General features: G+C 42.6%; 1 protein-coding gene across 5 annotated transcripts in view; it reads left to right on the top strand.

Moving 5' to 3' along the window:
• Positions 1-27,138, top strand: part of GNAO1 (G protein subunit alpha o1) — a 1,237,229-nt gene that overhangs the window by 1,070,757 nt on the left and 139,334 nt on the right. Inside the window, exon 8 of one of the 5 annotated variants that reach the window (XM_033943715.1) lies at positions 3,977-4,033. The exons of the other annotated variants lie outside the window; for them this stretch is intronic. Coding sequence (XP_033799606.1) covers positions 3,977-4,014 — 38 coding nt within the window. The 3' untranslated portion in view covers positions 4,015-4,033. The remainder of the gene's footprint in view (positions 1-3,976; positions 4,034-27,138) is intronic. 5 annotated transcript variants of the gene reach the window in all.

Below are 27,138 nucleotides of genomic sequence, written 5' to 3'. Positions count from 1 at the left end.
AACAATTTGAAAATTATAATAGGAGATTGAATCTTCGTATATTGAATTTCCCAATTTCACCTGGTATTCCGCCTATTGATTTCTTCAAAAGATATTTGATTGAAAAATTGGGAATTTCTCCTGAAAATATTCCTCCTTTAAATAAGATTTATTATTTGCCAAACAAAAAATTTCCTCAGGAAAAAAATGTTGAACAAGAGAAAAATAATGGACAAGAGGAACAGATTGACTTTGCCAATGTTACTGCTCTTTTGGAACAAACCTTGAATCCAGATACTGCAAGATCTACACTTCTAATATCCTTTGTTTTTGAGCAAGATTTAAATATGATCTTAAGATTATACTTTAAAAATTCTCAAAAATTATTTGGGGCACAACGTATTTGGATTTATCCAGATGTTTCCAAAGTGACTCAGGAGCGAAGGAAAGAATTTCTTTCCCTACGACAAGAAACTCTAAAATTGGGTGCTACATTTCTTCTAGCCTACCTCTGTAAATGTTTGGTAAGGTATTTGGGAGTCAAATATGTTTTCTTTTCATCAGAACATTTAAAGGAGTTTCTAAAAGTTAAAAAGATTACTAAGAGTTAAAGGATTACCAAGGTATGATGTAGAAAGGAATAAAATAAATTGGAGGGTGGCCGTGCCTCATTAAGCCTTTTCCTTTAAGTTAAATTCTTTAAATTTATGTCTCCAACTAGTGTATGATTATCACACCCCTTTTTAGTGGTCTAAGGAAGGGATAAAAATGTATTTTTGAATTTTCAATTTGAATTGTTTTGTTCAAATTTGATATATTACTTTGGTGGAACCTGTTTTCTTTCTCTGTATTTCATGGAACAAGATTACGCTTGTGAATTGTTGTTTTGAAAAATTTAAATAAAGAATTAAAAAAAAAAAAAAAGAACATAAGCATTGCCTCCGCTGGGTCAGACCCGAGGTCCATCGCGCCCAGCAGTCCGCTCACGCGGCGGCCCAACAGGTCCAGGACCTGCACAGTACTCTTCTATCTATACCCTTCTATCCCCTTTTCTAGTAGGAAAATGTCCAATCCTTTCTTGAACCCCAATACCGTACTCTGCTCTATTACGTCCTCTAGAAGCGCATTCCAGGTGTCTACCAAACGTTGGGTAAAGAAGAACTTCCTAGCATTTGTTTTGAATCTGTCCCCTTTCAACTTCTCCGAATGCCCTCTTGTTCTTTTATTTTTCAAAAGTTTGAAGAATCTGTCCCTCTCTAGTCTCTCTATGCCCTTCAAGATCTTGTAAGTCTCTATCATATCCCCTCTAAGTCTCCTCTTCTCCAGGGAAAAGAGTCCCAGGTTCTCCAATCTCTCAGCGTATGAAAGATTTTCCATCTCTTTTATCAGACGTATCGCTCTCCTCTGAACCCTCTCTAGTAACGCCATGTCTTTCTTAAGGTTCCAAATGTTCCCTGGTATTTTGCCATATCAAAAAAATGTCATCCAGGAACCGGCCCCAGAATAAAATCTGAGGATACCATATGGTCCTATATACTAATCTATCTTCAAATCTAGCCATGTACAGGGAGGCAACCGAGGGGGCCAAAGTGGCCCCCATCGCCACCCTCTGAATCTGTTGTAAAAATTGATCATGGTATTGAAAATAATTATTCTGAATGACCCAGTGGGCAAGCTTCATCAAAAACTCAGTTGAAATTCGTCGGGGGGTATGTCTCCTTTGTAGTGTTTCCTCTATCACTTGTAATGCCTCAACCTGTGGAATCTGGGTATATAACGACATGACATTTAGAGTAACCATCTATTTATTTTGCATATTAACATCCAATTGTCTTAATTTCCTCAAAAAATGGGACGAATCCCTAATGAATGAAGTGATCTTTGGAACTTCATCTCTCAAAAAATAATCAGTAAATTTTGAAAGGGGTTCAAGAATGGATTGACGTGTGTTAACTATGGGGCGACCGGGTGGGCTTTTCAAAGTCTTATGTATCTTGGGAACGAAAGAAATCCTTGAAATCCTCAGATTTCTTTCAAACAGAAAAGTATATTCCTTTTTTGTAAGCATGCCACTCCTCAAATTAATGTTAAGGTATTCAAGTATATCTTGTGCTAAATGTTCTGTGGGGTCTTGATCCAGTTTTAAATAAGCCTGTGTATTGCTAAGCTGACGTCTCACTTCTTTATCATATTCATGCCTATTCATCACAACCGTGGCTCCCCCCTTGTCCGCTTTGACTATAACTATGTTATCATTTCTAAGTAGCTCTTGTAACCCCTGATGTTGTTGTCTAGTAGTGTTAAAGGGACCCCTATGTTCCCATTTCAACTGAAGCTTTCTCAAAACGTTAATCACCATTTCTCTGAAACTATAAAATTATTTAAAAATGTATTTAAAAATTATCTATACAGAAGAATATAGGAGAGTGATGTGGAACAGCCGATGATGAATAGCACCACATAATTCTTCCCGCAGTCAGAAAAGTTACAGCAGCGGAGTGGTGGGGCTGAGGCTTCTTCATTTACTTACTAGTCTACAAGATGGTATAATTTTATTAAAGCACATAGGTTGCAAATCTGAGCACTGCACTCACTATATATATGTACTAGCTTTATAGCCCGTTACATTAATGGGTGCTAGAATATATGTGTGTGTCTGTCTTTATTTATTTCTTTCTCTGTCTCCTTAGCCGCTTTCTGTATTTCTGTCTTTCTTTCTTTCTTTCTTTTGGCTGTCCACCACCACCCCTTGCATGCTCCCCCTGTCCATTCTCACTTCTTTTTACCTCCCCTGTGTCCACCACCACCCCTTCACAGCTCCCCTTATCCAGCAGCAGCCCTTCTCCCTTTGTTTTACATCCCCCCTGTCCATCAGCACCTCTTCCTGCTCCCCCTGTCCAGCAGTAGGCCTCCCTTCATTTCCCCCCCCTATCCATCAGCACCTCTTCCTGCTCCCGCTGTCCAGCAGTAGGCCTCCCTTCATTTTTTTCCCACCCTGTCCATCAGCACCTCTTCCTGCTCCCCCTGTCCACGGGAGTTAGTACAGGCCTGGTCTCTGCCGTTCTCCCTGGAGTTTGTTCTTTACTCGGATAGAGAATCCTTGACGCCCCCCCCTTCACTTCCCGCAGGCCCGACTACGAACCTGGCGATTCCAGCAGCGTGTGCAGCAGTCTTCACACGCTGATTCGGGTCCTTCTACTGCCATGATTTACTCTGGCACGTCCCTGATGACATCATCAGAGACGCGGCAGAGCAATTCAGGGCGGTAGAAGGGCCCGAAGCAGCATGTGAGTTGCACACGCTGCTGGAATTGCCAGGTTCATAGTCGGGTCTGCGGGAAGGGAAGGTGGGGGGCAGCAAAGAACTCGGACTCCTCTGGTCTGTCGCGGAGGGTGGCCCGTCTCCATTTCTCAGTTCGTCCCTGAGAGGGGGGCGGCAGGAGGCGCTCTTTGTGCCCCAGTCCTGGCTTGCGGAGGCGATCGTCAGCTGGCTGGGAGTGGGCTTGTGGAGGCGATCGTCGGCTGGTGACGTAGTACGCGCATGTGCACTCTCACCAGCACAGCCCGACAGATCAGATCTTAGGGAACACGCGGCGAGAGTGCGCATGCACGGCTAGCATTTTATTATTATAGATATAGATAGATAGATAGATACAGTATATTATTATTAGCTTGTGAATATAAAGTTTTTCACATATCTTTTATTATATTTAACACATAAAGGCTGTGTATAAAGTATGAAACAGTGCAAAATATAGATAGCAGATATAAATTCTCAAAACTAACACATTTCAATCACTAAACGGAAAATAAAATCATATTCCTACCTTTGTTGTCTGATGATTTTCTCATACAGGCCTGTACGAACACACTTGTTAATCAGCAGTAGCCATAGCACTAACATTTCCGTAGTTATTGCACACTTTAACCTTCTTCATGATGTTCATGTAGGCAATTTAATGATGTCATCACAGCGCGGCATATAACCTCTTTTTCAGATCCCACGCACCATCCATTATACAAGCCACACACTTGAGAAAAATTCATCCGCGCAGGTAAGAGTTTTTAGCTTTTCATCAAATTCTTACTCTTGACTCTTTAGGATGGTTTCATACATTATGGGGCTCATAATAAATCGAAATGGAAATACATCTAAAAACCGACCTAAATCGGCACTTAGACGATCAATGAGACAAGTCATCCAAGTGCCAATAATCGAACCGGGTTTTAGATGTATCTAAAAATGACTTAGGCCTTCACAGTGCTGCAGTACGCCCAGAGCTAAAAGGGACATGTTATGAGGCATGGTGAGGGCAGGACGTGGGTGAGACGTGGGCCGTCCTAAATTTAGTCGTACTGCATGTATAACCAAAAGTTTTACAACACTGTCTAGATAGAACTTGGACGTTGTGACTTAGGCTATCTAAACCAGGTCTAAGTCACAAGAAAGTATCCAAAGTGACCAGATAACCACTGTAGGGACAAAGTACAGACCCATACACACTCCCTAAGTGATCACAGACCCCTCCCCGCCCTAAAAATCATAATAACAACTTTACATATCTGCCTCCAGAACATCAGCACCTGGCAGCCTGGCATAGAAAAGCCTAGTAGAGCTGCACAGAGGTGGCTTAAGTGGTCTGGGGGGTTGGGCTAGTGAACCATGGAGAGGACCCAGGCCCATAAGCCACTCTAACCACTGTTTTAATATGTTTTTATTTATTTTATTTTTTTTAATTTAAAGATTTTCACATTATTTAGCAAGCATATCATCTTGTACAGAAAGTGCAATTAAGAAAACATAATATTAAAGTTACTTTCAATCCAGAAATTAAACCTAACAGTAATAGGAAATAGTTCTCAACTTAATCGCACACTAGTCCTCAAAATTAGGATCCAAGACTTAAGAATCGGAGTGATTAAAGTACATAAAGGCAACCAAACAAAATCACATTATCTGATACTGAAAAGGAGCTAATTATTTCTTGGACACAGATGTTTCTCCATTTTCAAGGCGCTTCGCAGAAAGAAAAACCGTCAAATGAGCCGGTTCAAAGAAAACATATTTCAAAGTATGATACCTTACTACACATTTACAGGGATATCTAAGGAAAAATAAACTCCCAATCTGGGTCACACCTGGTTTCAACATTAGAAATTCCCTTCTTCTCTTTTGAGTCTCTTTAGAGACATCTGGAAAAATTTGGATATGGAAGCCAAGGAAGTCTCTGGTTCTATTTTTAAAGAAAAGTTTAAGGATCCAGTCTTTATCTGGAGCCAAAGCCACAGTCAGTAAGAGAGTGGCTGAAATAGCCACTTCTCTGTCTGATTGTTCTAATAAAGCGGAAACATCCAGAGAACTTTCCTGAGGTTTTCCAACATCTTTCTTCTGAAACTTCTGAAAATCCTGAGTCCTTTTAGGTAAATAATACACTCTTGTCAATGGTGGTAATGAGTTCTCAGGAATTTTAAGAATTTCCAGAAAGTAACGTTTTAATATATCTCTTGGGGAAATTGACGAGACCTTTGGAAAATTGATTAAACGTAGATTATTAATCCGAGTATTATTTTCCAGGACTTCCAATTTTCTCCTCATAATCAAATTATCTTTTACAATAGATCTTGATTACTTTTAATCATTTTTATGTCCTTCTTATCTTCTTGAATATCAGATTTCAATTATACTATATCTTCTTTCAAAGTTTTAATTACTTCTTTCTGGTCTGAGTTCTTTATCTAAATTTTTAATTTGTGGATTCAGTGAATTTCCCAAAGCCATAACTAGCTCCCAGAGCGAGTCTAAAGTGACTTCTGGGGGTTTAACAGGAGCAAAAGAAATTGTTAGTGTAGATTGAGATAGCTCAGATGGCTGGTGCCTTGTTCCTCCTTAGCTTGAGATGTCCCGGTTGCTGGTTTCTCCAAAGGGAACGAATCCTTCTGGGTTGTTTCTTTCAGCAGGCCCTCCGATATACTGGCTTCTCGAGAGGAGAACACTGCCTCGTCGGACGTGCTCTCCTCTCGCAGTGAGTTAGCTCCCAGCGGCAGCAGCTGAAGGGGAGGCGTCCTGACGTCAGGGCTCAGAGTCACATCAAGCCCGTGGGTTCCCATCAAAACATTCCTCTCTGACGACGCTCGCAACGGGCGAATCCCCGAATCGGCTTGCTCGTTTTGAAGATGTCTGAAAATGTCTTCGATTGTAGACACCATGGGTCCCGAGTGCTGGGAGTTACCACCAATGCTCCTGCCTCTTGTTTTCGGCATTTCTGAAGATAGGAAAGACACTCTCAGGCGTCCTGTCAGTATTCAGATAGCTAAAGTTTCAGCAGGGAGATATGGTCTCACTGCTTTACCACCTTCATTCAAAAAGTTCATTCAATATTTATTCACTTAAATTCACTTAAATAGAGTGCCTAGTTTACATTCTATGAGTATTCAGATAGCGGCAGCCATCTTGGATCTTTAATATGTTTTTATGTAATTTTATATTGCACACCACTTAGAAAACTGATTAAGCAGTTTAAAATTTTTTTTTAATAAACTTGAAACATGTGCACACCCAAAAAATCCCCAAACTCTTATGTACTGCCATATAAGTGGCATCTGCAGCCATAAAGACTATTGGGGTGGTAGACAGGTGGGTCTAGTCGATTCTGGGTGTAGTCGGTGTTGTAGTGAGATGTGTATGTGTATGTGGCACCCTTTTTGTGAAGTTCACAGCAGTACCCAGTACTCTGGTACAATGTATGGGTGTCCAGTTCATCACTTTGCTGACCCCGCCCATGTCCAAAAGGTCTTTTTCTAAGCGTTTTTGACTTGGATTAATTTTTGGATGAAAATGGGGTATAAAGATGGATGACTTAGCTGTCTGGCGATCAGACGGCTGGACGTACAGTTAGACGATTTTTGGAAAAGAAATATGTTTGATATATTTTTCAAAAATGGACCTTTTCCCATGTCCAACTTTGGCGACTAGCGACTTAAGCCCAAAACAGACTTAGATGTATCTTTTGATTATGTCCCTCCACATATATATATATATATATATATATATATATATATATATTTCTTTTTTTTTAATTTATTTTTTTAAACATCAGGTTTATTGTAAGGTTATATTGTAAATCACTTACAACATAATGTGTCGATTACATACTCGCTTAAATAGAGCTTTTCCGTGGAGTTTTAGCATACCAAACACTCATCATATAGGTGCATGAACAGCGCCTAATCTGACACCAATGTTTTTTATTTTGTTTCTTTGATTAGGTGGCTTTTTAATGAGGCAGAGTACCTATTTCTTTTATTTGTTATTGTTTTACATATTTTATTTGGTGGAAGAGTCTGTTTCTTAATCATGTAAATGCCAACATTGGGTTTTGTCTGCTTCATTAAGTAGTATGTGATCCCCTTATCTCAACTCCTGCCGGTACAGTGTTTTATCTTAATTATGCCATTTGGACACAGAGATAACTATCCTTAAAGAGATTTTCTCCACACACATTTGTGTCGGTCGCCTTCTGGGGACCTATTCCTATTGCTTATCAATCATTTCTTTAACTCTTTAATTTGCTTCGGATTTCACACTGTTTATATGACTCTTACTTTAAGATGTTTGTTTTATAATTTATTTTCATATTGGTCCTCTATTATTTTTAGACTGTTACTTATAATTGATCTTTGTTTAGATTTATATCTTATTTTTTAAAGGGTGTAGGTTGCTAAAGTCACACAGGTCATGAAGAGATGAATTGGGTACTTAAGCCAGCTTTTTTCTCATCTTCGTCCACATTTTGCAACTCAAGCTATATAGTTTAATATGCTAGCTCTTTCATAATCAATACCTTGCTGTCAAATTACTTCACATTTAGCAAGAAAAGCACACCTGATCATCATTTTTATTTTCACATTAGGATCATTATAATGGTCTGTTTCTCCACTAAGATCCATAATCATTTTGACTATCTAGTAAGATACAGTATATTGGTCACTTTTATGCACAATTCACACCTGGGATTTGATGATCCTGTTGTTTGTGTCACTTATTTTCATATATCTATGAAGAGTCTCACAATTCACACATGTGGTACGGTGATCCTGTTGTTCATGTTATTTACCCCCATATATCTAAGATGAGCTTCATATTCATTAGAGCAGTGTTCTTCAACCTTTTTACACCTATGGACCGACGGAAATAAAATAATTATTTTGTGGACTGGCAAACTACTAAGGCCCTCTTTTACTAAGGTGTGCGAACTGATTAGCGCACGCTAAACGTTAACGCATGCATGTTAGTCTATGGACACCTTAGCATTTAGCGTGGGCTAATTCAATTAGTGCGCACTAATTGGTTAGCTGTTAGCGCACCTTAGTAAAAGAGGGGGTAAGACTGAAATAAAAACCAATGTAGATAGTATTTTTATTTATTAATTAAAATAATGTAAATTTTAAGTCAAGGAAATTTTATTAGTATTTTACATACATACAGAAAAAAACACATTAAGAAACAAACAATAACCCCCTCCCCCTTTTCCTTACATAGCAAATAAAATAAATAAAATAACCTTTAAGAAAAGTTGTGACATAAATTTTGTCATATATGAAGGTATTTTGTAAGAGAAGACCATTTTGAAACATACAATAAAGATAACTTTTTTTCTTTGCTAAATACAACTCTGATCTATATGTGGAGCATAAAATATTCCACCACTTTAAGTAAGTAATTAACTATAATTCTTTCCAAGAGCATAAAACAGCCCTAACACCTATAGTTATTAAAGTGTCAAACAAAATCATTTTTTGAAAGTGAATCTTGTAAACACAAAGATTTTAAGATTAAACATTTAAAACTTATAGGAGTATGTAAATGAAAGATATTACAAATTGTCGTCCATATCTGTTGCCAAAAATTAGTGAAACGAGGGCTGTTCAAAAAGTATCAGACCCTAATTTTTCTTGCGTAAACAAATAAAGCCATGGAGGTGTGTATGTAGGCGACCCTAATGTGCATGCTTGAATTTTTTCCCACGTATAGAAGCTGTCAGTTACCGGCACATCGTTGATGAGTGAGGAAGTGTATGTGAGCGCCGTTGGATTTTCGTTTTTGACAAAATGACAAAAAAAGTTGAACAATGCTACTGCATTAAATTTTGTGTAAAACTTGGCAATTCCCAAGTGGAAATGATCCGCAAAATTCAACAGGCCTTCGGGGACGAAGCAATGGGCATCACAGAAATAAAGGAGTGGTACAACCACTTCAGAGATGGCCGCACATCAGTGTAGAGTGAAGCACATTCTGGTAGGCTCTCAACATCCAGAAATGAGATCGTCATTGACCAAGTGAGGACCCTGGTGATGGAGGATTGTTGAATCATGATCACAGAACTTGTTGACGAGGCGAGCATCAGCGTTGGATCCGTTCATTCCATTTTGACTGAGGATTTGGGTTTCAGGAGAATTTCAGTGAAGTTTGTGCCAAAGCTGCTAACGAACGTGCCCATTCTTCACATTTGATATGAGTTTGCTGGCCAAACACAACACACCTGTGATTCCTCAGGCTCCCTACTCTCCCAACATGGCTCCATGTGACTTCTGGCTTTTCCCCAAGCTGAAAATGCCCCTGAAAGGGAGCAGATGTAAGTCAAGAGAAGACTGACAGTGGCAGAACCTTTGGAAGAAGTGTGTGGCAGCCCAAGGGGACTACTTTGAAGGAGATTAGTATAAAATTGTATCTGAATATGAGTATTTTTTATGAATAAAGGTCTGATACTTTTTGAACATCCCTTGTATAAGTTTAAGAGTACCAATTTGTTGATTACAAGATCAACAATTTTTAGAGGATGAATTTATATGAGATTTTAATGGTGACCACAAAGAACAATGTAAATTTATAGTAATTGACATTATTTAGTGTGACTTCTACTGTTGCTTCTGTGTTAGCAAATCAGATATACACTTTCCCCACCCATTTGCGGTTTCCCTACTCGCAATTTCACATAATCGCGATTTTTTTTGGGGGGGGGAGAGGAGGGAAAAACCCCCCCATATTTTTGTCTTCCCCCCGGCATCCCGGCCTTACCTGGTGGTCTAGCTGGTTTTCGGGAACTCCCCACAGCCATTTCTTAATGGCTATCTGCACGGGTAGAAGCGTAGGAAGATCGCTCCTGCCCCGAAAACCAGCTAGACCACCGGGTAAGGCCGGAAGGGAGGCAGGGGTGGGTCAGAGCCGGATATTCGCGGTTTTTCGCCATTCGCGGTCCGGCTCTGCCCCTATCCCCTGCGAATAACGAGAGAGAAGTGTACATGGCTGCAGTTTTGTTTCTGAGAAACGAAGTGCTGCATTAACATCCATTTGATTTCTCTGTTTGGTTTTTATTATTGACATGGCTGAAAAAGTCACCTCGTACAAATAGGAAGTCGAAAAAAGAATCAACAATTTTATTGCTTTATCACTCAATGTTGGATATTCTTTTTCTAGTGAGATCCAAAATTGAGACAATGACATTATTTTATGTCTAGATACCAGAGTGATATCAGTAGATAATTTGTTGATCTTTTCATTATCACGAGAATTAAGTGCGCATGACTTTATATCTTCTAAATCTAAGAAGGGATTATTAATCCAAAGGTTACCCTTAAGAGGATCCTCATTTTCAGGGAAATCGTTATTAAAGTTTTCAACTAACACCCTTAAATGTTCACTTATTATTTTGAATATGACTTTCTGAGTGACATCAGCTGCAATCAAAAATTCTGTCAAAAGTGGAAACATTTCTACATCTTTCTCATGTACTCGATTGTCCCAAAGAGCCAACTTCTTTTTGAATGCATCCATTTTATTTCTCAATGTAAAAATATTTGTACATGAACCCTGAAGGGAAATATTAAGTTAATTAAGAAAGTTAAAGATGTCCACCATATATGCAAGCTTAGCCATCCATTCCTCATTAAACAAAGGTTCTGCTAAATTAGATTTTCGCTCTCGTAGAAACTGCTTTACCTCCTCTCTTAATTCGAAAAGGCGTGCAAGAACCCTTCCTCGCGATAACCACCTCACTTCTGCATGGAGGAGGAGATGTTGGTGGTGTGAGTCCATACTCTCACACAATATTGTGAACAGCCTGGAATTCATAGGTCAACTACGAATTTCATTAACGATTTTTACTATATCATTCATCAGTGTTCAGTTCAGCAGAAAGCTTCTTTGCAGCTAGATGTTCTCGGTGGATTATGCAGTGAGTCGACAAGATTTCTGGGTGTGCGATTTCCTTTATTTCGCAACTACTCCTGAGCGAAGTCCAATCATACTCGCAGCACCATCCGTACATACTCCGACGCATTTCCTCCAGTCTAATCCTTTTGCTTGAACATATTTATCAAGAGCATTAAATATTTCTGAACTAGTGGTCCGTCCAGGTAAGTCAAGGCAACAAAGAAGTTCTTCCTCTCCTCTATACCTCACGAAGCACAGTAGGATAGCATGGCTACTCACGTCAGTAGACTCATCAAGTTGAATTGAGAAATATCTCGATTTCTTTATCCCCTCTACAATTTGCATTTCAATAGAACATAAGAAATGCCTGCACCGGATCAGACCTGGGGTCCATCCAGTCCGGTGATCCGCACACGTGGAGGCTCAGCCAGGTGTACCCTAGCGAATACCTTATTCACTCGTATCCCTCAATGTGTCCTGCAAGAAGATGTGTGTCCAATTTTCCCTTAAATCCCAGAATGGTGGTTTCCTCCACCATCTCTTCCGGGAGAGAGTTCCAGGCGTTCACCACTCGCTGTGTGAAGCAGAACTTTCTGAAATTTGTCCTGGCCGTGTCCCCTCTCAGCTTCAGGCCATGACCTCTTGTCCAAGTCACATTTGACAATGTGAATAACGTTATTACTTGCTCACCATCCTTTCCCCCTGCTGTTGAGTGAGCTTGCTCCATTTTATTGATTCCTTTTAGTATTTTAAAAGTCTCTATCAGATCCCCTCTCAGTCTTCTCTTCGCAAGGGTGAATAATCCCAGTTTTCTGAGGTGATCTTTGTAGCTCAAGTTCTCCATACCTTTTACTAGCTTCGTCGCTCGCCTCTGCACCCTCTCCAGCAGTGTTATATCCTCTTCAGGTATGGAGACCAGTGTTGGACACAGTATTCCAAGTGTGATCTGCGGCATTAAGCGGCATTATGACCTCCCTTGATCTACTTGTGATTCCCTTCTTTATCATGCTTAACATACTGTTAGCTTTCTTTGCCACCGCTGCGCATTGAGCCGACGGCTTCAGAGTCCTGTCTATCAGTACCCTCAGGTCTTTTTCTTGTTCGCTCTTCCCCAATGTTATACCTAACAGTTTGTTCTCATGCTCCTTGTTTTTGCTGCCCAGGTGCATCACTTTGCATTTTTCTACTTTAAAACTCATCTGCCAATTTTCTGTCCATCTCTCAAGTTGTTTCAAATCTCTCTGGAGTTCCTCGCTGTCTTTTTGTGACCTGATTGCCCGGCATAGCTTTGTGTCATCTGCAAACTTGATGATAACACTGGTCATTTCTTCTTCCAGGTCATTTACGAAGATATTGAATAAGATAGGCCCAAGAACCGAGCCCTGAGGCACACCGCTAGTTACTTTCTTCCAGTCTGAGTACTTCCCATTTATGCCCACTCTCTATCTTCTGTTTTCCAGCCATTTTCCTATCCATCTTAGTATATCCCCTTCTATTCCATGACTTTGTAGTTTTTTGAGAAGTCTCTCATGAGGTACTTTGTCGAACGCTTTCTGGAAGTCCAAGTATATTATGTTCACCGGTTCTCCGCTATCGACATGTTTGTTCACCCCCTCGAAAAACTGAAGTAAGTTTGTCAAGCACGACTTCCCTTTCCTGAAGCCATGCTGACTACCTCTCAGCAGGTCATGGTTATCCAGATGCTGTACTTTGCTGTGTTTAATCAAAGCCTCAACCATTTTCCCAGGGACCGATGTGAGACTCACAGGTCTATAGTTTTCCGGTTCTCCCCTTGATCCTTTTTTGAAGATTGGGATGACGTTCGCTATCTTCCAGTCTTCTGGTAACCGTCCGGTTCTAATTGACATGTTAGCGAGGGATTGCAGTAGTTCTCCGATTTCCACCTTTAGTTCCTTTAATACTCTCGGGTGAATTCCATCTGGGCCAGGGGATTTGTCACTTTTTAGTTTGTCAATCTGATAGTATATCTGGTCTAGAACCACCTTTACTGTGGTGAGGCTCTCCTCTATTTCCCCCTTGAAAACTTTCACTGTTTCGGGTGTTGATGTGGCCATATCAACAATTCTCCTCTGAATTGTGGTGTCCGACATAGGTATAGCCTGTAGCTTTTTAGTGGCTTGAGGTCCCAAAATCTCTTGTACGACATCTAAGAGGCAGGGTTTTACTAAGTCCTCACCAATTGTAAATGACTTTTTCGTTTTAGCTATTCGGAGAGCAACAAAATAAGATTCTTGAATCAGTAATTTTTCAGTAGTTGTCATCATTTTCATTACACTTTTCTGCTTTGTCATTTGATCACGTAATCTTTCAAAAAAGTCCAGTGGCTTATCAGTAAAATCTCTATGCTTCAAATGCAAATGACGAACAAATTTGGAAGGTTTCAATGCATCATTTGACAGAATTTCGGAACTTACTACACACAAAGACCGTGGCGATAGTTCACTGCCAGGTGCTAATATGAAACCAAGCGTTAAATACTCCTTATTGTAATATCTCACAGTTTCCTTTTGTTTTTTTGGTTGGTATTGCACATTCCAAAGTATCAACAGATTTCTTTTTCTTCATTTGTTCTGAATTTGAAGTACTAGTACTTGGCACATTTTCAGAAGTATCACTACTTTTCTCTTGACTATTGTCTTTGACTCTATTAAAAAAGGTTAAAAGGTTTTTCTGTTTGGTTTTCTTTATTTCCATTTTGCTTTCCCACTGCAGCATCCACCCAAACGTAGACCTAAATAAATAATATATGCATTATTAAACGTACACTACCCACATCCTGTGTCAATTACTGCAGAAAAGCATTGTTTTAACTCCCGCGGACCTCATGTTCCCGCTCACCCCAAGTATCCTAATCTTAATCCCCTCTCAGCAGCATCTCTGCTTCTCCCTCCCTCCCAGTCCAGTAGCAGCTCTCCCTTTATTTTCCTTTGTCCAGCAGCTTTCCATCCTTCAACAGTGGCTTCCTTCCCTCCCCACAGCTCTCAGTACTTGCCTGCAGGAGCACCAGTAGTAATTGCAGTGATTCAGTTAGGCAGTCTTGGGTCCTTTGATGTGTAACGGCCACCTCTGAGGAAAGATCTCTATTTTATATATGAACATTTATGAAAAGTACACAATAAACAAAAATATTTGATAGAAGCTTTAACAATTTCAAATAGCACTAATTTCACATTTCAATTTCAAATAGGGCTCTGGGTCTCTGGTCCAGAAATATCTAAGAAAAAGGACAATTTTAATTAAATGATTGATTTTTATGGAGCATGTAGAGTTGGGCAGACTGATTGTACCATTCGGGTCTTTTATCTGCCGTCATTTACTATGTTACATAGTAACATAGTAACGTAGTAGATGACGGCAGATAAAAGACCCAAATGGTCCATCCAAGTCTGCCCAATCTAATTCAATTTAAATTTTTTACATTTTTTCTTCTTAGCTATTTCTGGGCAAGAATCCAAAGCTCTACCCGGTACTGTGCTTGGGTTCCAACTGCCAAAATCTCCGTTAAAACCTACTCCATCCCATATAAACCCTCCCAGCCATTGAAGCCCTCTCCAGCCCATCCTCCCCCAAACGGCCATATACAGACACAGACCATGCAAGTCTGCCCAGTACTGGCCTTAGTTCAATATTTAATATTATTTTCTGATTCTAAATCCTCTGTGTTCATCCCACGCTTCTTTGAACTCAGTCACCGTTTTCCTCTCCAACACCTCTCTCGGGAACGCATACCAGGCATCCACTACCCTGTCTGTAAAGTAGAATTTCTTAACATTGCTCTTGAATCTACCACCCCTCAAACTCAAATTATGTCCTCTGGTTTTACCATTTTCCTTTCTCTGGAAAAGATTTTGTTCTACACTAATTTAAGTTCCTTGTACCTCTAAAAGGAAAGGGGCTGCCCCTATGAAGTGTACAAAAGTAATCTTGACCCACCAGAATACAATGAAAACAGCTTCAGGATCAAACAAAAAAAGGTAGCACTATAAGCCTTATTTTCTATCGCACTGTCCAATTTCAGTTACTTAAGGGGGAAAAGAGATTAATCTTAAGACCCTAATCTGAATGGAAACACATTTTTGCTTATTACTAACTGAAGAAAATATATTACTAAAAAAAAAAACCCGACCAACACTTATTCTTCTAGCATTATCGGGACTACCTGAGTAGCTTTCAGGAGCTAAACAGTCCCCCAACCTTACTCAAACATGCAACATAAATAATACACCAACCCACATTTCAAGTTTCAAGTTTAATTAATTTTAATATACCAACCATCGACGTGCATCTGGCCGGTTTACAATACTAAAAATGAAAGGTTAAAATAAATTTTTGTAGGGGGGAAATGTGAACATTAAATAGACAAATTACATTACAACATAAATAACACACCAACCTACATTTCTACCTTTTGATAGGGTCAGAATTAAGATGTTGGCACCTATAAACAGGGCTAGGCAACGAAGACCATACATAAACCACTGTCCTGGCCTAAACCAACAAAATGGACTCCATTCACCCCATTCCTGCCTTTTCAAATGCTGTTGCCTGCAGTTTTTTAAAGTAGAAATCAATGAGCAGAAAATAGCAACTGTACTACACTAAAGTGTTAACTTAAAAAAAGTTGTACAACTACCACTGAGAGTGAAAAATAATAGCCAAATACTTACTCCACCTACAGCCAACGGCCCACAAGGACTTCCCCGCGGAAACTAGACTCCTTGTCCTCCCAGAGCATGGAAAACATCACAAACTCCCACTCCTGTCTTTTCATTGGTTGATCTGCGGTCCCACAACCAATTAGCAACTAAAAAACGCTGACCACGGTCCCACAACCAATCTCTCTCTTGCCCCAAACCCTCCAGGGGAAAAGGAATGTTTTGGATTTTGCCGCCCTGCACAGACCGACAGGAAACTTTTGTGGTGCTCGATATTACTTGATCTTGCTGGCTCTGCACAGATCGGCAAGAAATTTCGGTGGCGCTCTGTTTCACTTGATCTTGCCGGCCCTGCGCAGACTGGCAAGAAATTTTGGTGGCGTTCTGTTTCTTTTGCCGACCCTGTGCGGACTGGCAGGAAATTTTTGTGGAATGGCACCGGTCTGCGGAACCGGCGGTTGAAGAACTGTGCACTAGAGCATCTAATATGCACATCACTTAACATGTTTAACACGTCTTTATATATTATCATTTACACATGCATTCATATCCATAGGACCCCTGAAGAAGACCTTTCTGGTCAAAACACGGACCATATTGGGTCCTCTTCATTGCCTGAAATTGTTGATGTACTTCACTGTTTTAAAATTGTGAATTACCTTCTTGCTATAATAAACCAGACATCTGCAACATCAGAAGAATCTGTCTCCCAGGAGCAAGAACGAAGGACATCGTTGACAGAATTGAAAGAATCCTGGAGGGAGCAGAGACAGTAGTGATAGTCCACGTCGGGACCAACGATGTCGCCAGGAGAGACTACAATAAAAATGAACTTACTAAACAGTTCAAGATCTTAGGAAGGAAACTGAAGATGAGGACCCAGAGGATAGCCTTCTCAGAGATCTTGCCAGTACCGAGGGCAGAAGCAAGGCTTCTGATGGAACTACAATCAATAAATGCCTGGATGAGGAGATGGTGTCAGGAAGAGGGATTTCTCTTCGTGAGGAACTGGACAATATTCTGGGGCAAGAACAAGCTGTTCAAGAGAGATGGACTACACCTGAGCATGGTGGGGACTAGACAACTAGCAAATAACATCAGAAGAGCAATCGAGCAAGATTTAAACTGAATAGAAAAGGAAAGCCGACAGTGTCGACGGTTCGGAAGACAGTATTCCGAAAAGATACTGAGTGGGAAAAATGCTGGGGAGACGCAAATGGCAAACAACAGGAGATGAAAGAACAAGGGAGCCCGACGAAGAGAGAGGAAGATATGAGGATCGTACTTCAAGGTGAAGTCAAAATGGAACAGGATGAAGGGAAGGAACAAGATAAGGTCAATAAGCACATACCACAAGGGGATGACAAAAGAGACAGAAATCAGGAGTCGGCAAGTCAGGAAAGGGACAGAAAGAAAAACGAAGCACAAGAGAAAATAACAAGGAAGAGAAAATACCAGGACTTGAACTTCATGTACACTAATGCAAGGAGCCTAAAAAACATAATGGGGGAATTAGAAGTCATAGCCAATAACGAGAGTCTAGACATTATAGGGATCACGGAAACATGGTGGAACGAGGAAAACAATTGGGACATAGTTCTGCCAGGGTACAAGCTCTACCGAAGAGACAGGGCATAAGCCCGAGGTCATAATGCCATTGTACAGATCCATGGTGAGACCCCCATCTGGAATATTGTGTACAATTCTGGAGGCCACATTATCAAAAAGACGTGCTGAGAGTTGAGTCAGTTCAGCGAATGGCCACCAGGATGGTCTCAGGACTCAAGGATCTCCCATATGAGGAATGGCTGGGTAAGTTGCAGCTATACTCACTCGAGGAATGCAGAGAGAGGGGAGACATGATAGAAACGTTCAAATATGTCACGGGCCGTATAGAGGTGGAAGAAGATCTCTTTTTTCTTAAAGAACCCACGGCAACAAGAGGGCATCCGTTGAAAATCAGGGGAGGGAAATTTCATGGCGCCACCAGAAAATATTTCTTCACCGAAAGGGTGGTTGAGCACTGGAATAATCTTCCATTACAGGTAATTGAGGCCAGCAGCGTGCCAGATTTTAAGAAAAGATGGGATTGGCATGTGGGATTTCTTCATCGAGGAAGTTAGGGGTGGGTCATTAGTGTGGGCAGACTAGATGGGCCGTGGCCCTTTTCTGCCGTCATTTTCTATGTTTCTATGACCCAGCATTATGTGACTATGAAAAAAAAAAATAATAATAACAGTTTATATACCGCAGGTCCATGAAGTTCTATGCGGTTTACAATGGTTAAAAGAAGTTACAAATTAAGTAGAATTAACAAGGTTAGAAGCTAGTTATTACAGTGCTAGAGATCAGTTATTGTGGAGTAGGATTGTGCAAGTTAGTTGCCTAAATACTTCAGGAACAGATATGTTTTTAGGTGTTTCCTAAATTCCTCATAAGTAGTAGGCATGAGCAATTGTTCTAAATCTTTCCCCATAATGCCGTTTGATGTGAGAGAAGCTCCAAACAAAACACAAAATTAGCAGGCATACAACAAAAGTTGCCAGAGAACTTTATACGTTAGCATGTAGCCAAAAAAAAGAGAAAAATTTAAGACATAAACTGTGAAGCCCACCGGACAGTTGTGAAAAACAAACTTTAAAACCGACAAACAAACAAACAAAAATGGCTAAAGGAGAGACAACAGGTGCCAAAAGCATTGCAACACGTTCACAATGAAACGCCATTACAAGACAAGAAAACCAGCTAAAATGTATTTGAAAACATTCTTGATGGCATGGAGCACAAACTTCAAACGCCGTCACAAGCAACCGCACTTAAAAAAAAGTACGCTGCGATCTCCTGCTAAAGTACACTATCATCAAAACAGGGTTCACAGTCAGTCTAGAAGAGGTATGCAGAAAAATTGACAGGCTTAAAAACAACAAATCCCCTGGACCGGATGTCATCCATCTGAGGATAATCAAGGAACTGAAAAGGGTTATAACTAAACTGCTTCAAGTAATAACCAATCTGTCGATCAAATCAGGAAGGATTCCAGAAGACTGGAAAGTGGCGAATGTTACTCCGATCTTCAAGAAAGGTTCGAGGGGAGATCCGGGAAACTACAGGCTGGTAAGTCAGACCTCAGTACCGGGAAAGATGGTAGAGGAGCTGATAAAGGACCGCATCGTTGACCACTTTGACAGATACAATCTGATGAAGACCAGCCAGCACGGCTTCAGCAAAGAAAGATCTTGCTTGATAAACTTGCTGCACTTCTTTGAGGGAGTTAACAGGCAGATAGACAAAGGTGACCCGGTCGACATTGTATATCTGGATTTTCAGATCCTGCATGAACGACTACTTCGAAAAATTACGAGCCATGGGATTGAGGGTGAAATATTCACGTGGATCAAAAACTGGTTGGCGGATAGAAAACAGAGAGTGGGGGTAAATGGGCAGTACTCGGACTAGAAAAGCGTCACCAGTGGAGTGCCGCAGGGTTCAGTGCTTGGGCCTGTGCTCTTCAACATATTTATAAATGACCTGGAAATTGGAACAATGAGCGAGGTGATTAAATTTGCAGATGATACGAAGTTATTCAGATTAGTGAAGATGCAGGAGGATTGCGAAAACCTGCAACAGGACATATACATGCTCGAGAAATGGGCATGGCAAATGAAGTTTAACATGGATAAGTGTAAGGTAATGCATGTCGGTATCAAAAATCTTATACACGAATACAGGATGTCTGGTGCAGTACTCGGAGAGACCACCCAGGAAAGAGACTTGGGAGTACTGGTCGACAGGTCTAGTGCGCGCAATGTGCGGCAGCGGCGAAATGGGTGAACAGAATGCTTGGAATGATTAAGAAAGGGATCATGAACAGATCGAAGAAGGTTATCATGCCGCTGTATCGGACCATGGTGCGACCCCCACCTGGAATACTGCGTCCAGCACTGGTCGCAGTACTTCAAGAAGGACACAATACTACTCGATTGGGTCCAGAGAAGAGGGACTAAAATGGTTAAGGGGCTGGAGAAACTGGGCCTCTTCTCCCTTGAAAAGAGGAGACTGAGAGGGGGCATGATCAAAATATTCAAGATAATGAAGGGAATAGACTTAGTAGATAAAGACAGGTTGTTCACCCTCTCCAAGACAGGGAGAATAGAAACATAGAAGATGACGGCAGATAAGGGCCATAGCCCATCAGGTCTGCCCACTCTACTGACCCACCCACATGTCTACTATCTTAGGGATCCTACTCCTGGTGACAGGTTCCCTTGGCTTAACCCTCTAAGGGATCCCACATGGGCATCCCATTTGCTCTTAAATTCTTGCACGCTGTTTGCCTCAATCACCTGCACCGGGAGCTCATTCCAAGGATCAACCACTCTGTGAAGAAATATTTCCTGGTATCGCCATGAAATTTCCCGCCCCTGAGTTTGAGCGGCTGCCCTCTTGTGGCTGAAGGTCCTTTGAGAAAGAGAATCTCTTCTTCCATCTCGATACGGCCGGTAATATACTTAAACGTCTCGATCATGTCTCCTCTCTCCCTACGTTCCTCGAGTGAGTACAGCTGCAAATTTTTCAGCCTTTCCTTGAGCCCCGAGACCATCCTGGTGGCCATCCGTTGCACCGACTCTACTCTCAGCACATCTTTTCGGTAGTGTGGCCTCCAGAATTGCACACAGTATTCCAAATGAGGCCTCACCATGGTTCTGTATAATGGCATTATGACGAAACTCCTGCAGATGCAACCTAACAACTGTCTTGCCTTAGATGAAGCCTTCTCCACATGATCAGCAGTTTTCATGTCTGCGCTGATGATCACTCCCAAGTCTCGTTCTGCTGAAGTTCTAGCTAAGGTCTCACCATTCAAGGTGTAAGTTCTGCACGGATTTCTGCTGCCGAGGTGCATAATTTTGCATTTCTTAGCGATGAAGCCCAGCTGCCAGGTCGAGGATCAATGCTCCAACAAATGTAGGTCCTGTGTCATACTATCGGGTGAATTGCCGTCTCTCACTATATTGCATAGTTTGGTGTCGTCAGCGAATAATATTATCTTACCTTGAAGCCCCTGAGTTAGGTCCCCTATGAATATGTTGAAAAGGAGCGGGCCCAAGACTGAGCCCTGCAGTACTCCATTGGTCACCTCCAATGTTTTAGAGAGGGTACCGTTAACTACCACCCTCTAAAGTCTGCCACTCAGCCAGTCACTGACCCATGTAGTTAGTGTTTCTCCCAGCCCCATTGATTTCATCTTGCTTAACAGCCTGCGATGCGGGACACTATCGAAAGCTTTGCTTTCGTCCACGTCCACGGATTCTCCCAAGTCTAGCTGTTGTGTTACCCAGTCAAAGAAGCTGATGAGATTCGATTGGCAGGACCTACCCTTGGTGAATCCATGTTGACTCGGATCCCGTAGATTCTCCTCATCCAAGATTGCGTCTAATTTACATTTGATTAGTGTTTCCATGAGTTTGCATACTATTGATGTGAGACTCACCGGTCTGTAGTTTGCAGCCTCTGCCCTGCAACCCTTTTTGTGCAGTGGATCGACGTTAGCTGTTTTCCAGTCTATGGGGACTCTCCCCGAACTTAAGGAGAGATTGAAGAGTCCTGATAGCGGTTCTGCCAGGACATCACGCAGCTCACTGAGCACCCTAGGGTGTAGATTGTCCGGTCCCATAGCTTTGTTCACCTTGAGTCTTACCAGTTCGTAGTAGACGTCGCCAGGTGTGAACTCGAAATTCTGAAACGGGTCTTCCACGCTGGGCCTTGCCTGCAACTGCGGACCGTGCCCCGGTGCCTCGCAGGTGAATACCGAGCTGAAGTATTCATTCAGTAGCTCTGTTTTATCAGAATCTGATTCTGATAAAACAGAACTACTGGTTTTCTAAGGCATACTATCCCGTCTGTGTTCTTTTTCCTATCACTAATATACCTGAAGAAGGATTTGTCCCCTTTCTTCATGTTCTTTGCCAGAGTTTCTTCCACTCGAAGTTTGGCCTCCCTGACTGCCGTTTTGATCGCTGCAGACCTCGCCCTATGTTCTAGTTTAGCTTTCCTAGTCTCCGTTCGTTTGTAGGAAATAAATGCTTTTTTCTTCTCCTTGACGAGGTGCGAGATTTCTGCGGAGTACCATTGGGGTTTGTTGTTTCTCCACCGTTTGTGTACTGATTTAATATAGAGGCTTGTCGCTTCATGTATGGTAGATTTCAGGGATAGAAACATAGAAAGATGACGGCAGAAAAGGGCTATAGCCCATCAAGTCTGCCCACTCTACTGACCCACCCCATTAAGTCTGAGTACTAATGACCTAGTTCCTTAACTCGACCCTCGTAAGGATCCTACTAGGGCATCCCATTTATTCTTAAAGTCAATAACGCTGGTGGCCTTGATCACCTGCTCTGGAAGCTTGTTCCAGTGATCTACAACCCTTTCTGTGAAGAAATACTTCCTTATGTCACTATCGAATTTCCCTCCTCTGAGTTTGAATGGATGCCCCCTTGTGACCGAGGGTCCCCTGAGAAAGAAGATGTCTTCTTCCACCTCGACACGTCCCGTTATGTATTTAAATGTCTCAATCATGTCCCCCCTCTCCCTGCGCTCCTCTAGAGTGTAGAGCTGCAATTTGTTTAGTCTTTCTTCGTACGAGAGACCCTTGAGCCCCGAGATCATCCTGGTGGCCATCCGCTGAACCGACTCAACTCTAAGCACGTCTTTTCGGTAATGTGGCCTCCAGAATTGCACACAGTACTCCAGATGAGGTCTCACCATGGTTCTGTACAGTGGCATTATGACTTCAGATTTGCGGCTAACGAAGCTTCTATTGATACATCCCATAAGTTGCCTTGCTTTGGATGAGGCCTTCTCTACTTGTTTGGCGGCCTTCATGTCCGCACTGATGATTATTCCCAAGTCTCTTTCTTCTGAAGTCCTAGCTAGTGTTTCTCCATTTAAGGTGTAAGGTTTGCATGGATTTCTGCTACCGAGATGCATAACCTTACATTTCTTAGCGTTGAAGCCCAGCTGCCATGTCGAGGACCAGTTTTCCAACGTAAGCAGATCCTGCGTCATACTATCCTGCAGATTGCTTTCACTTACTATATTACATAGTTTGGCGTCATCAGCGAATAGCGTTACTTTACCCTGAAGCCCTTGGGTCAAGTCTCTTATGAATATGTTAAAAAGGAGTGGACCCAGGACCGAGCCCTGTGGCACTCCACTGGTCACCTCCGATGTCTCAGAGAGGGTGCCGTTGACCACCACCCTCTGGCGTCTTCCACTCAGCCAATCTTTGACCCATGCAATTAGTATCTCACCTAACCCCATTGATTTCATCTTATTTAATAGTCTATGGTGTGGGACGCTGTCGAAAGCTTTACTGAAATCTAAGTACACTATGTCCAGAGACTCTCCCGAGTCCAGCTTTCCTGTTACCCAATCAAAGAAGCTGATAAGATTGGATTGGCATGACCTACCCCTAGTGAATCCATGTTGACTAGGATCCCTTAGATTCCCCTCATCCATAATCGTGTCTAATTTACATTTAAGTAGTGTTTCCATGAGTTTACACACTATTGATGTGAGACTCACTGGTCTGTAATTTGCAGCCTCCGCTCTGCAACCCTTTTTGTGCAGAGGAACGACGTTAGCTGTTTTCCAGTCCAGGGGGACTCTCCCTGTACTTAGGGAGAGATTGAAGAGCATGGTTAATGGTTCTGCCAGGACATCGCACAGCTCCCTGAGTACTCGTGGGTGCAATTTGTCTGGTCCCATGGCTTTGTTTACCTTGAGTCTTGACAGTTCGCTGTAAACATCAGCTGGTGAGAATCCAAAATTCTGAAATGGGTCTTCCTTGCTTGGCTTGGCTTCCAGCTGTGGCCCGTGTCCAGGTGCCTCGCAGGTAAAGACTGAGCAGAAGTAATCGTTCAGTAGTTTGGCTTTTTCGGAATCTGTTTCCACATAAATCCCATCTGCTGTTCTAAGACGTACTATCCCGTTTGTGTTCTTCTGCCTGTCACTAATATACCTGAAGAAGGATTTGTCCCCTTTCTTAATGTTCTTTGCTAGAGTTTCTTCCACTCGAAGTTTGGCCTCCCTGACTGCTGTTTTGACCACTGCAGACCTTGTCTTGTATTCAATTTTAGCTTCTTTCTCCCCAGTGCGTTTGTATGAAAGAAATGCTCTTTTCTTGTCCTTGACTAGGTGTGAGATCTCATCAGTGAACCATTGGGGTTTCTTCTTTCTTTGTTGTTTATTTACCGATTTTATGTAGCGGATAGTTGCTTCGTGTAGTGTCCTTTTCAGTGTTGACCACATAGCTTCCACATCATCCGTTGATTCTTGAGCCTGTAGCGTCAGATGGACGAAATCACCCATGCTTGCGAAGTCAGTGCCCCGGAAATTGAGTACCTTCGTTTTTGTTTGTGATCTAGGGAAGCCCTTTCTAAGGTTGAACCATACCATGTTATGGTCACTGGTTGCCAGCGTTTCTCCCACCAAGACTTCCGTGACGCTTTCCCCGTTCGTAAGTATCAGGTCCAGGATGGCCTGGGCCCTAGTGGGCTCTAGTACCATTTGTTTGAGCTGTACTCCCTTCATGGATGTTAATATCCTCTTGCTACTACAAGTTGTTGCTGAGAATGTGTTCCAGTCTACATCAGGCATGTTGAAGTCCCCTAACAGGACAATGTCCCCCCGTAAGGTGATATTCTCAATGTCTTCAATTAATTCTTTGTCTTTGTCCTCCGATTGTCTTGGGGGTCTGTATACCACACCGAGGTATAGGCATTTCTCTCCGCCTCTGGCCAGGTTTACCCAGATGGATTCCCCAGTGTACTTGACATCTGTGATCCTAGTTGTCTTGATGCTCTCTTTGATGTAAAGTGCTACCCCACCTCCCAACTTACCCTCCCTATCTTGGCGAAGCAGGTTATATCCTGGTATAGTTATATCCCACCCATGAGAGTCAGTGAACCATGTTTCGGATATTGCCACCACGTCCAGGTCTGCATTTACTATTTCTGTTTCTAGTTCTAGAAATTTATTCCCTAGGCTGTGTGCATTTACATACATAGCTCTCCACTCTTTGTGTCTAAACTCCTTTAGAGAGTTACCCATCTGAATTAGAGTGTCTCCTAGCGAATCCTTTGCAGCAAGGGTACTTACCTCTGACTTAGAAGTGGAGTTTTGGTTCACCTTATCAGGATTGTTACTTACTGCTCCGGTATATAAATGGGTACCCTCCCCCAACTTACCTAGTTTAAAGCCCTTCGAAGCAGGCGGGCTACTCGGTGTCCGAAGACGTTCTTACCTCTGTTGGTCAGGTGGAGTCCGTCTGATCCCTGGAGTCCCTGTAGTGCCTCCCCATGATTCAGGAATCCGAAGTTCATTTCCCAGCACCATCGTTGTAGCCACTCATTTGTCTTCAGAATGCGGTCGTCCCTGTCTCTTCCCTTGCCCCTAACAGGAAGAATTGAAGAGAATACTACCTGTGCTCCTGTCTGCTTCAGCCTCTCCCCCAGAGCTCCGAAGTCTCTAGCTATGCCCTCCAGAGTGTTCTTGGCAGTGTCATTCGTTCCGACGTGGATGAGCAGCATTGGGAAGTGGTCCTTGGGCCTGAGAAGCCTATCAAGACAGGCTGTCACATCTCGTATTCTGGCTCCAGGCAGACAGCAGACCTCCCTCGACTGCATATCTGGTCTGCATATTGGTCCCTCGGTGCCCCTCAATATGGAGTCCCCGATGACTATTACTCTGCGCTTCCTTTGGGGATGTTGATCAGATGTCCCCGGAACTGGAGTCGTGTGATGGGCGTCTTCCTGATTCTCGTCGGCCGTTCCTTCCTGTAAGATCTGGAATCTGTTCCTCAGGGTGAGTTGTGGGGTTGATGTGAAGCTACCCTGTGTACGAGAAAGAGAAGAAGATGAAGCTAAATAAGGGGGGGGTCTTCTGCGCTTGCCTGTGGAGGAGGTTACTAGCTGCCAGGAGTCGGCGTCTCCGGCCACCTCCTGCACCCCAATCATTGGTCTCAAAGCTGAAGGTTTGGGCGTCTCGAGGATGGACTCGTCGTGCGCCGGCACGGTGATGTGGGACAGCTCCTGGACGACCTCATCGATGAATGCCTCATCCTCTCGGATGCTCCGCAAGTGTTTCACCTCCTCCCTCAGGTTCCATAGTTCCTGCAAGATGTCACCGTCCAGCTGTTCCACCTCCTCTGTCTGCGTAGAGACTGTGGTATACTGCTGGGGGAAGGCCTCGGTCTGCACAGCGACCTCTGTCCACCGTCTCGGGTCCTCCTCTGTCTGGGTGCATAGCTTCCACATCATCGGTCGTAGCTTGGTTCTGCAGTGTCCGTTGGACGAAATCTCCCATGCGTTCGAAGTCAGTGCCTCGGAAGTTGAGTACTTTTGTTTTCGTGTTTGATCTAGGGAAACCTTTCCTGAGGTAGAACCACACCATGTTGTGGTCGCTGGAGGCTAGCGTATCTCCTACCTAGACCTTCAAGATGCTATCCCCGTTGGTGAGTACCAGGTCCAGGATCGCCTGGGCCCTAGTGGGTTCCAATACCATTTGTTTGAGTCGTGCTCCCTATATGGATGTTAACAGTCTCCTGCTGCTGCTGGTTGTTGCTGAGTATGAGTTCCAATCTGCGTCAGACATTTTGAAGTCCCCTAGCAGAACAGCATCTCCCCGTAGAGTGATATTCTCTATGTCTTCAATTAATTCGGAGTCTTTGTTTTCCAGTTGTCTTGGAGGTCTATATACTACACCAAGATACAGGCATTTTTCCCTGCCTCTGGCCAGATTCACCCAGAGGGATTCCCCGGTGTACTTGACATCTGTGATTCTGGTTGTTTTGATGTCTTCTTTAATGTATAGTGCCATCCCTCCCCCTGACTTTCCCTCTCTGTCCTGACGAAATAAGTCGTATCCCACCCATGAGAGTCTGTGAACCAAGTTTCGGATATTGCCACCACCTCAAGGTCGGCATTCATTATTTCGGTCTCTAAGTCTAGAATCTTATTGCCTAAACTGTGTGCATTAACATACATAGCCCTCCATACCCTGTGATTGCTAAGTCCCTGTGGGGAGTTTCCCACTTGGGGTAGTGTGACTCCTAGAGAATTGTTTGCAATGGGGGCACTTACTTTGGACTTAGAATCGGAGTTTCGACTCACCTCGTCAGGATCGTTCCTTACTGCACTTGTATTTGAGTGGGTATCCTCCCCCAACTTACCTAGTTTAAAGCCCTACGAAGCAGGCGGGCTAGTCGGTGTCCAAA

This window comes from Geotrypetes seraphini, chromosome 4 (assembly GCF_902459505.1).
Source record: "Geotrypetes seraphini chromosome 4, aGeoSer1.1, whole genome shotgun sequence".
In the NCBI taxonomy this organism is placed as follows: Eukaryota; Metazoa; Chordata; class Amphibia; order Gymnophiona; family Dermophiidae; genus Geotrypetes; species Geotrypetes seraphini.
The sequence above is the reverse complement of the archived record's forward strand: the minus strand, read 5'-3'. Positions and strand labels throughout refer to the sequence as shown.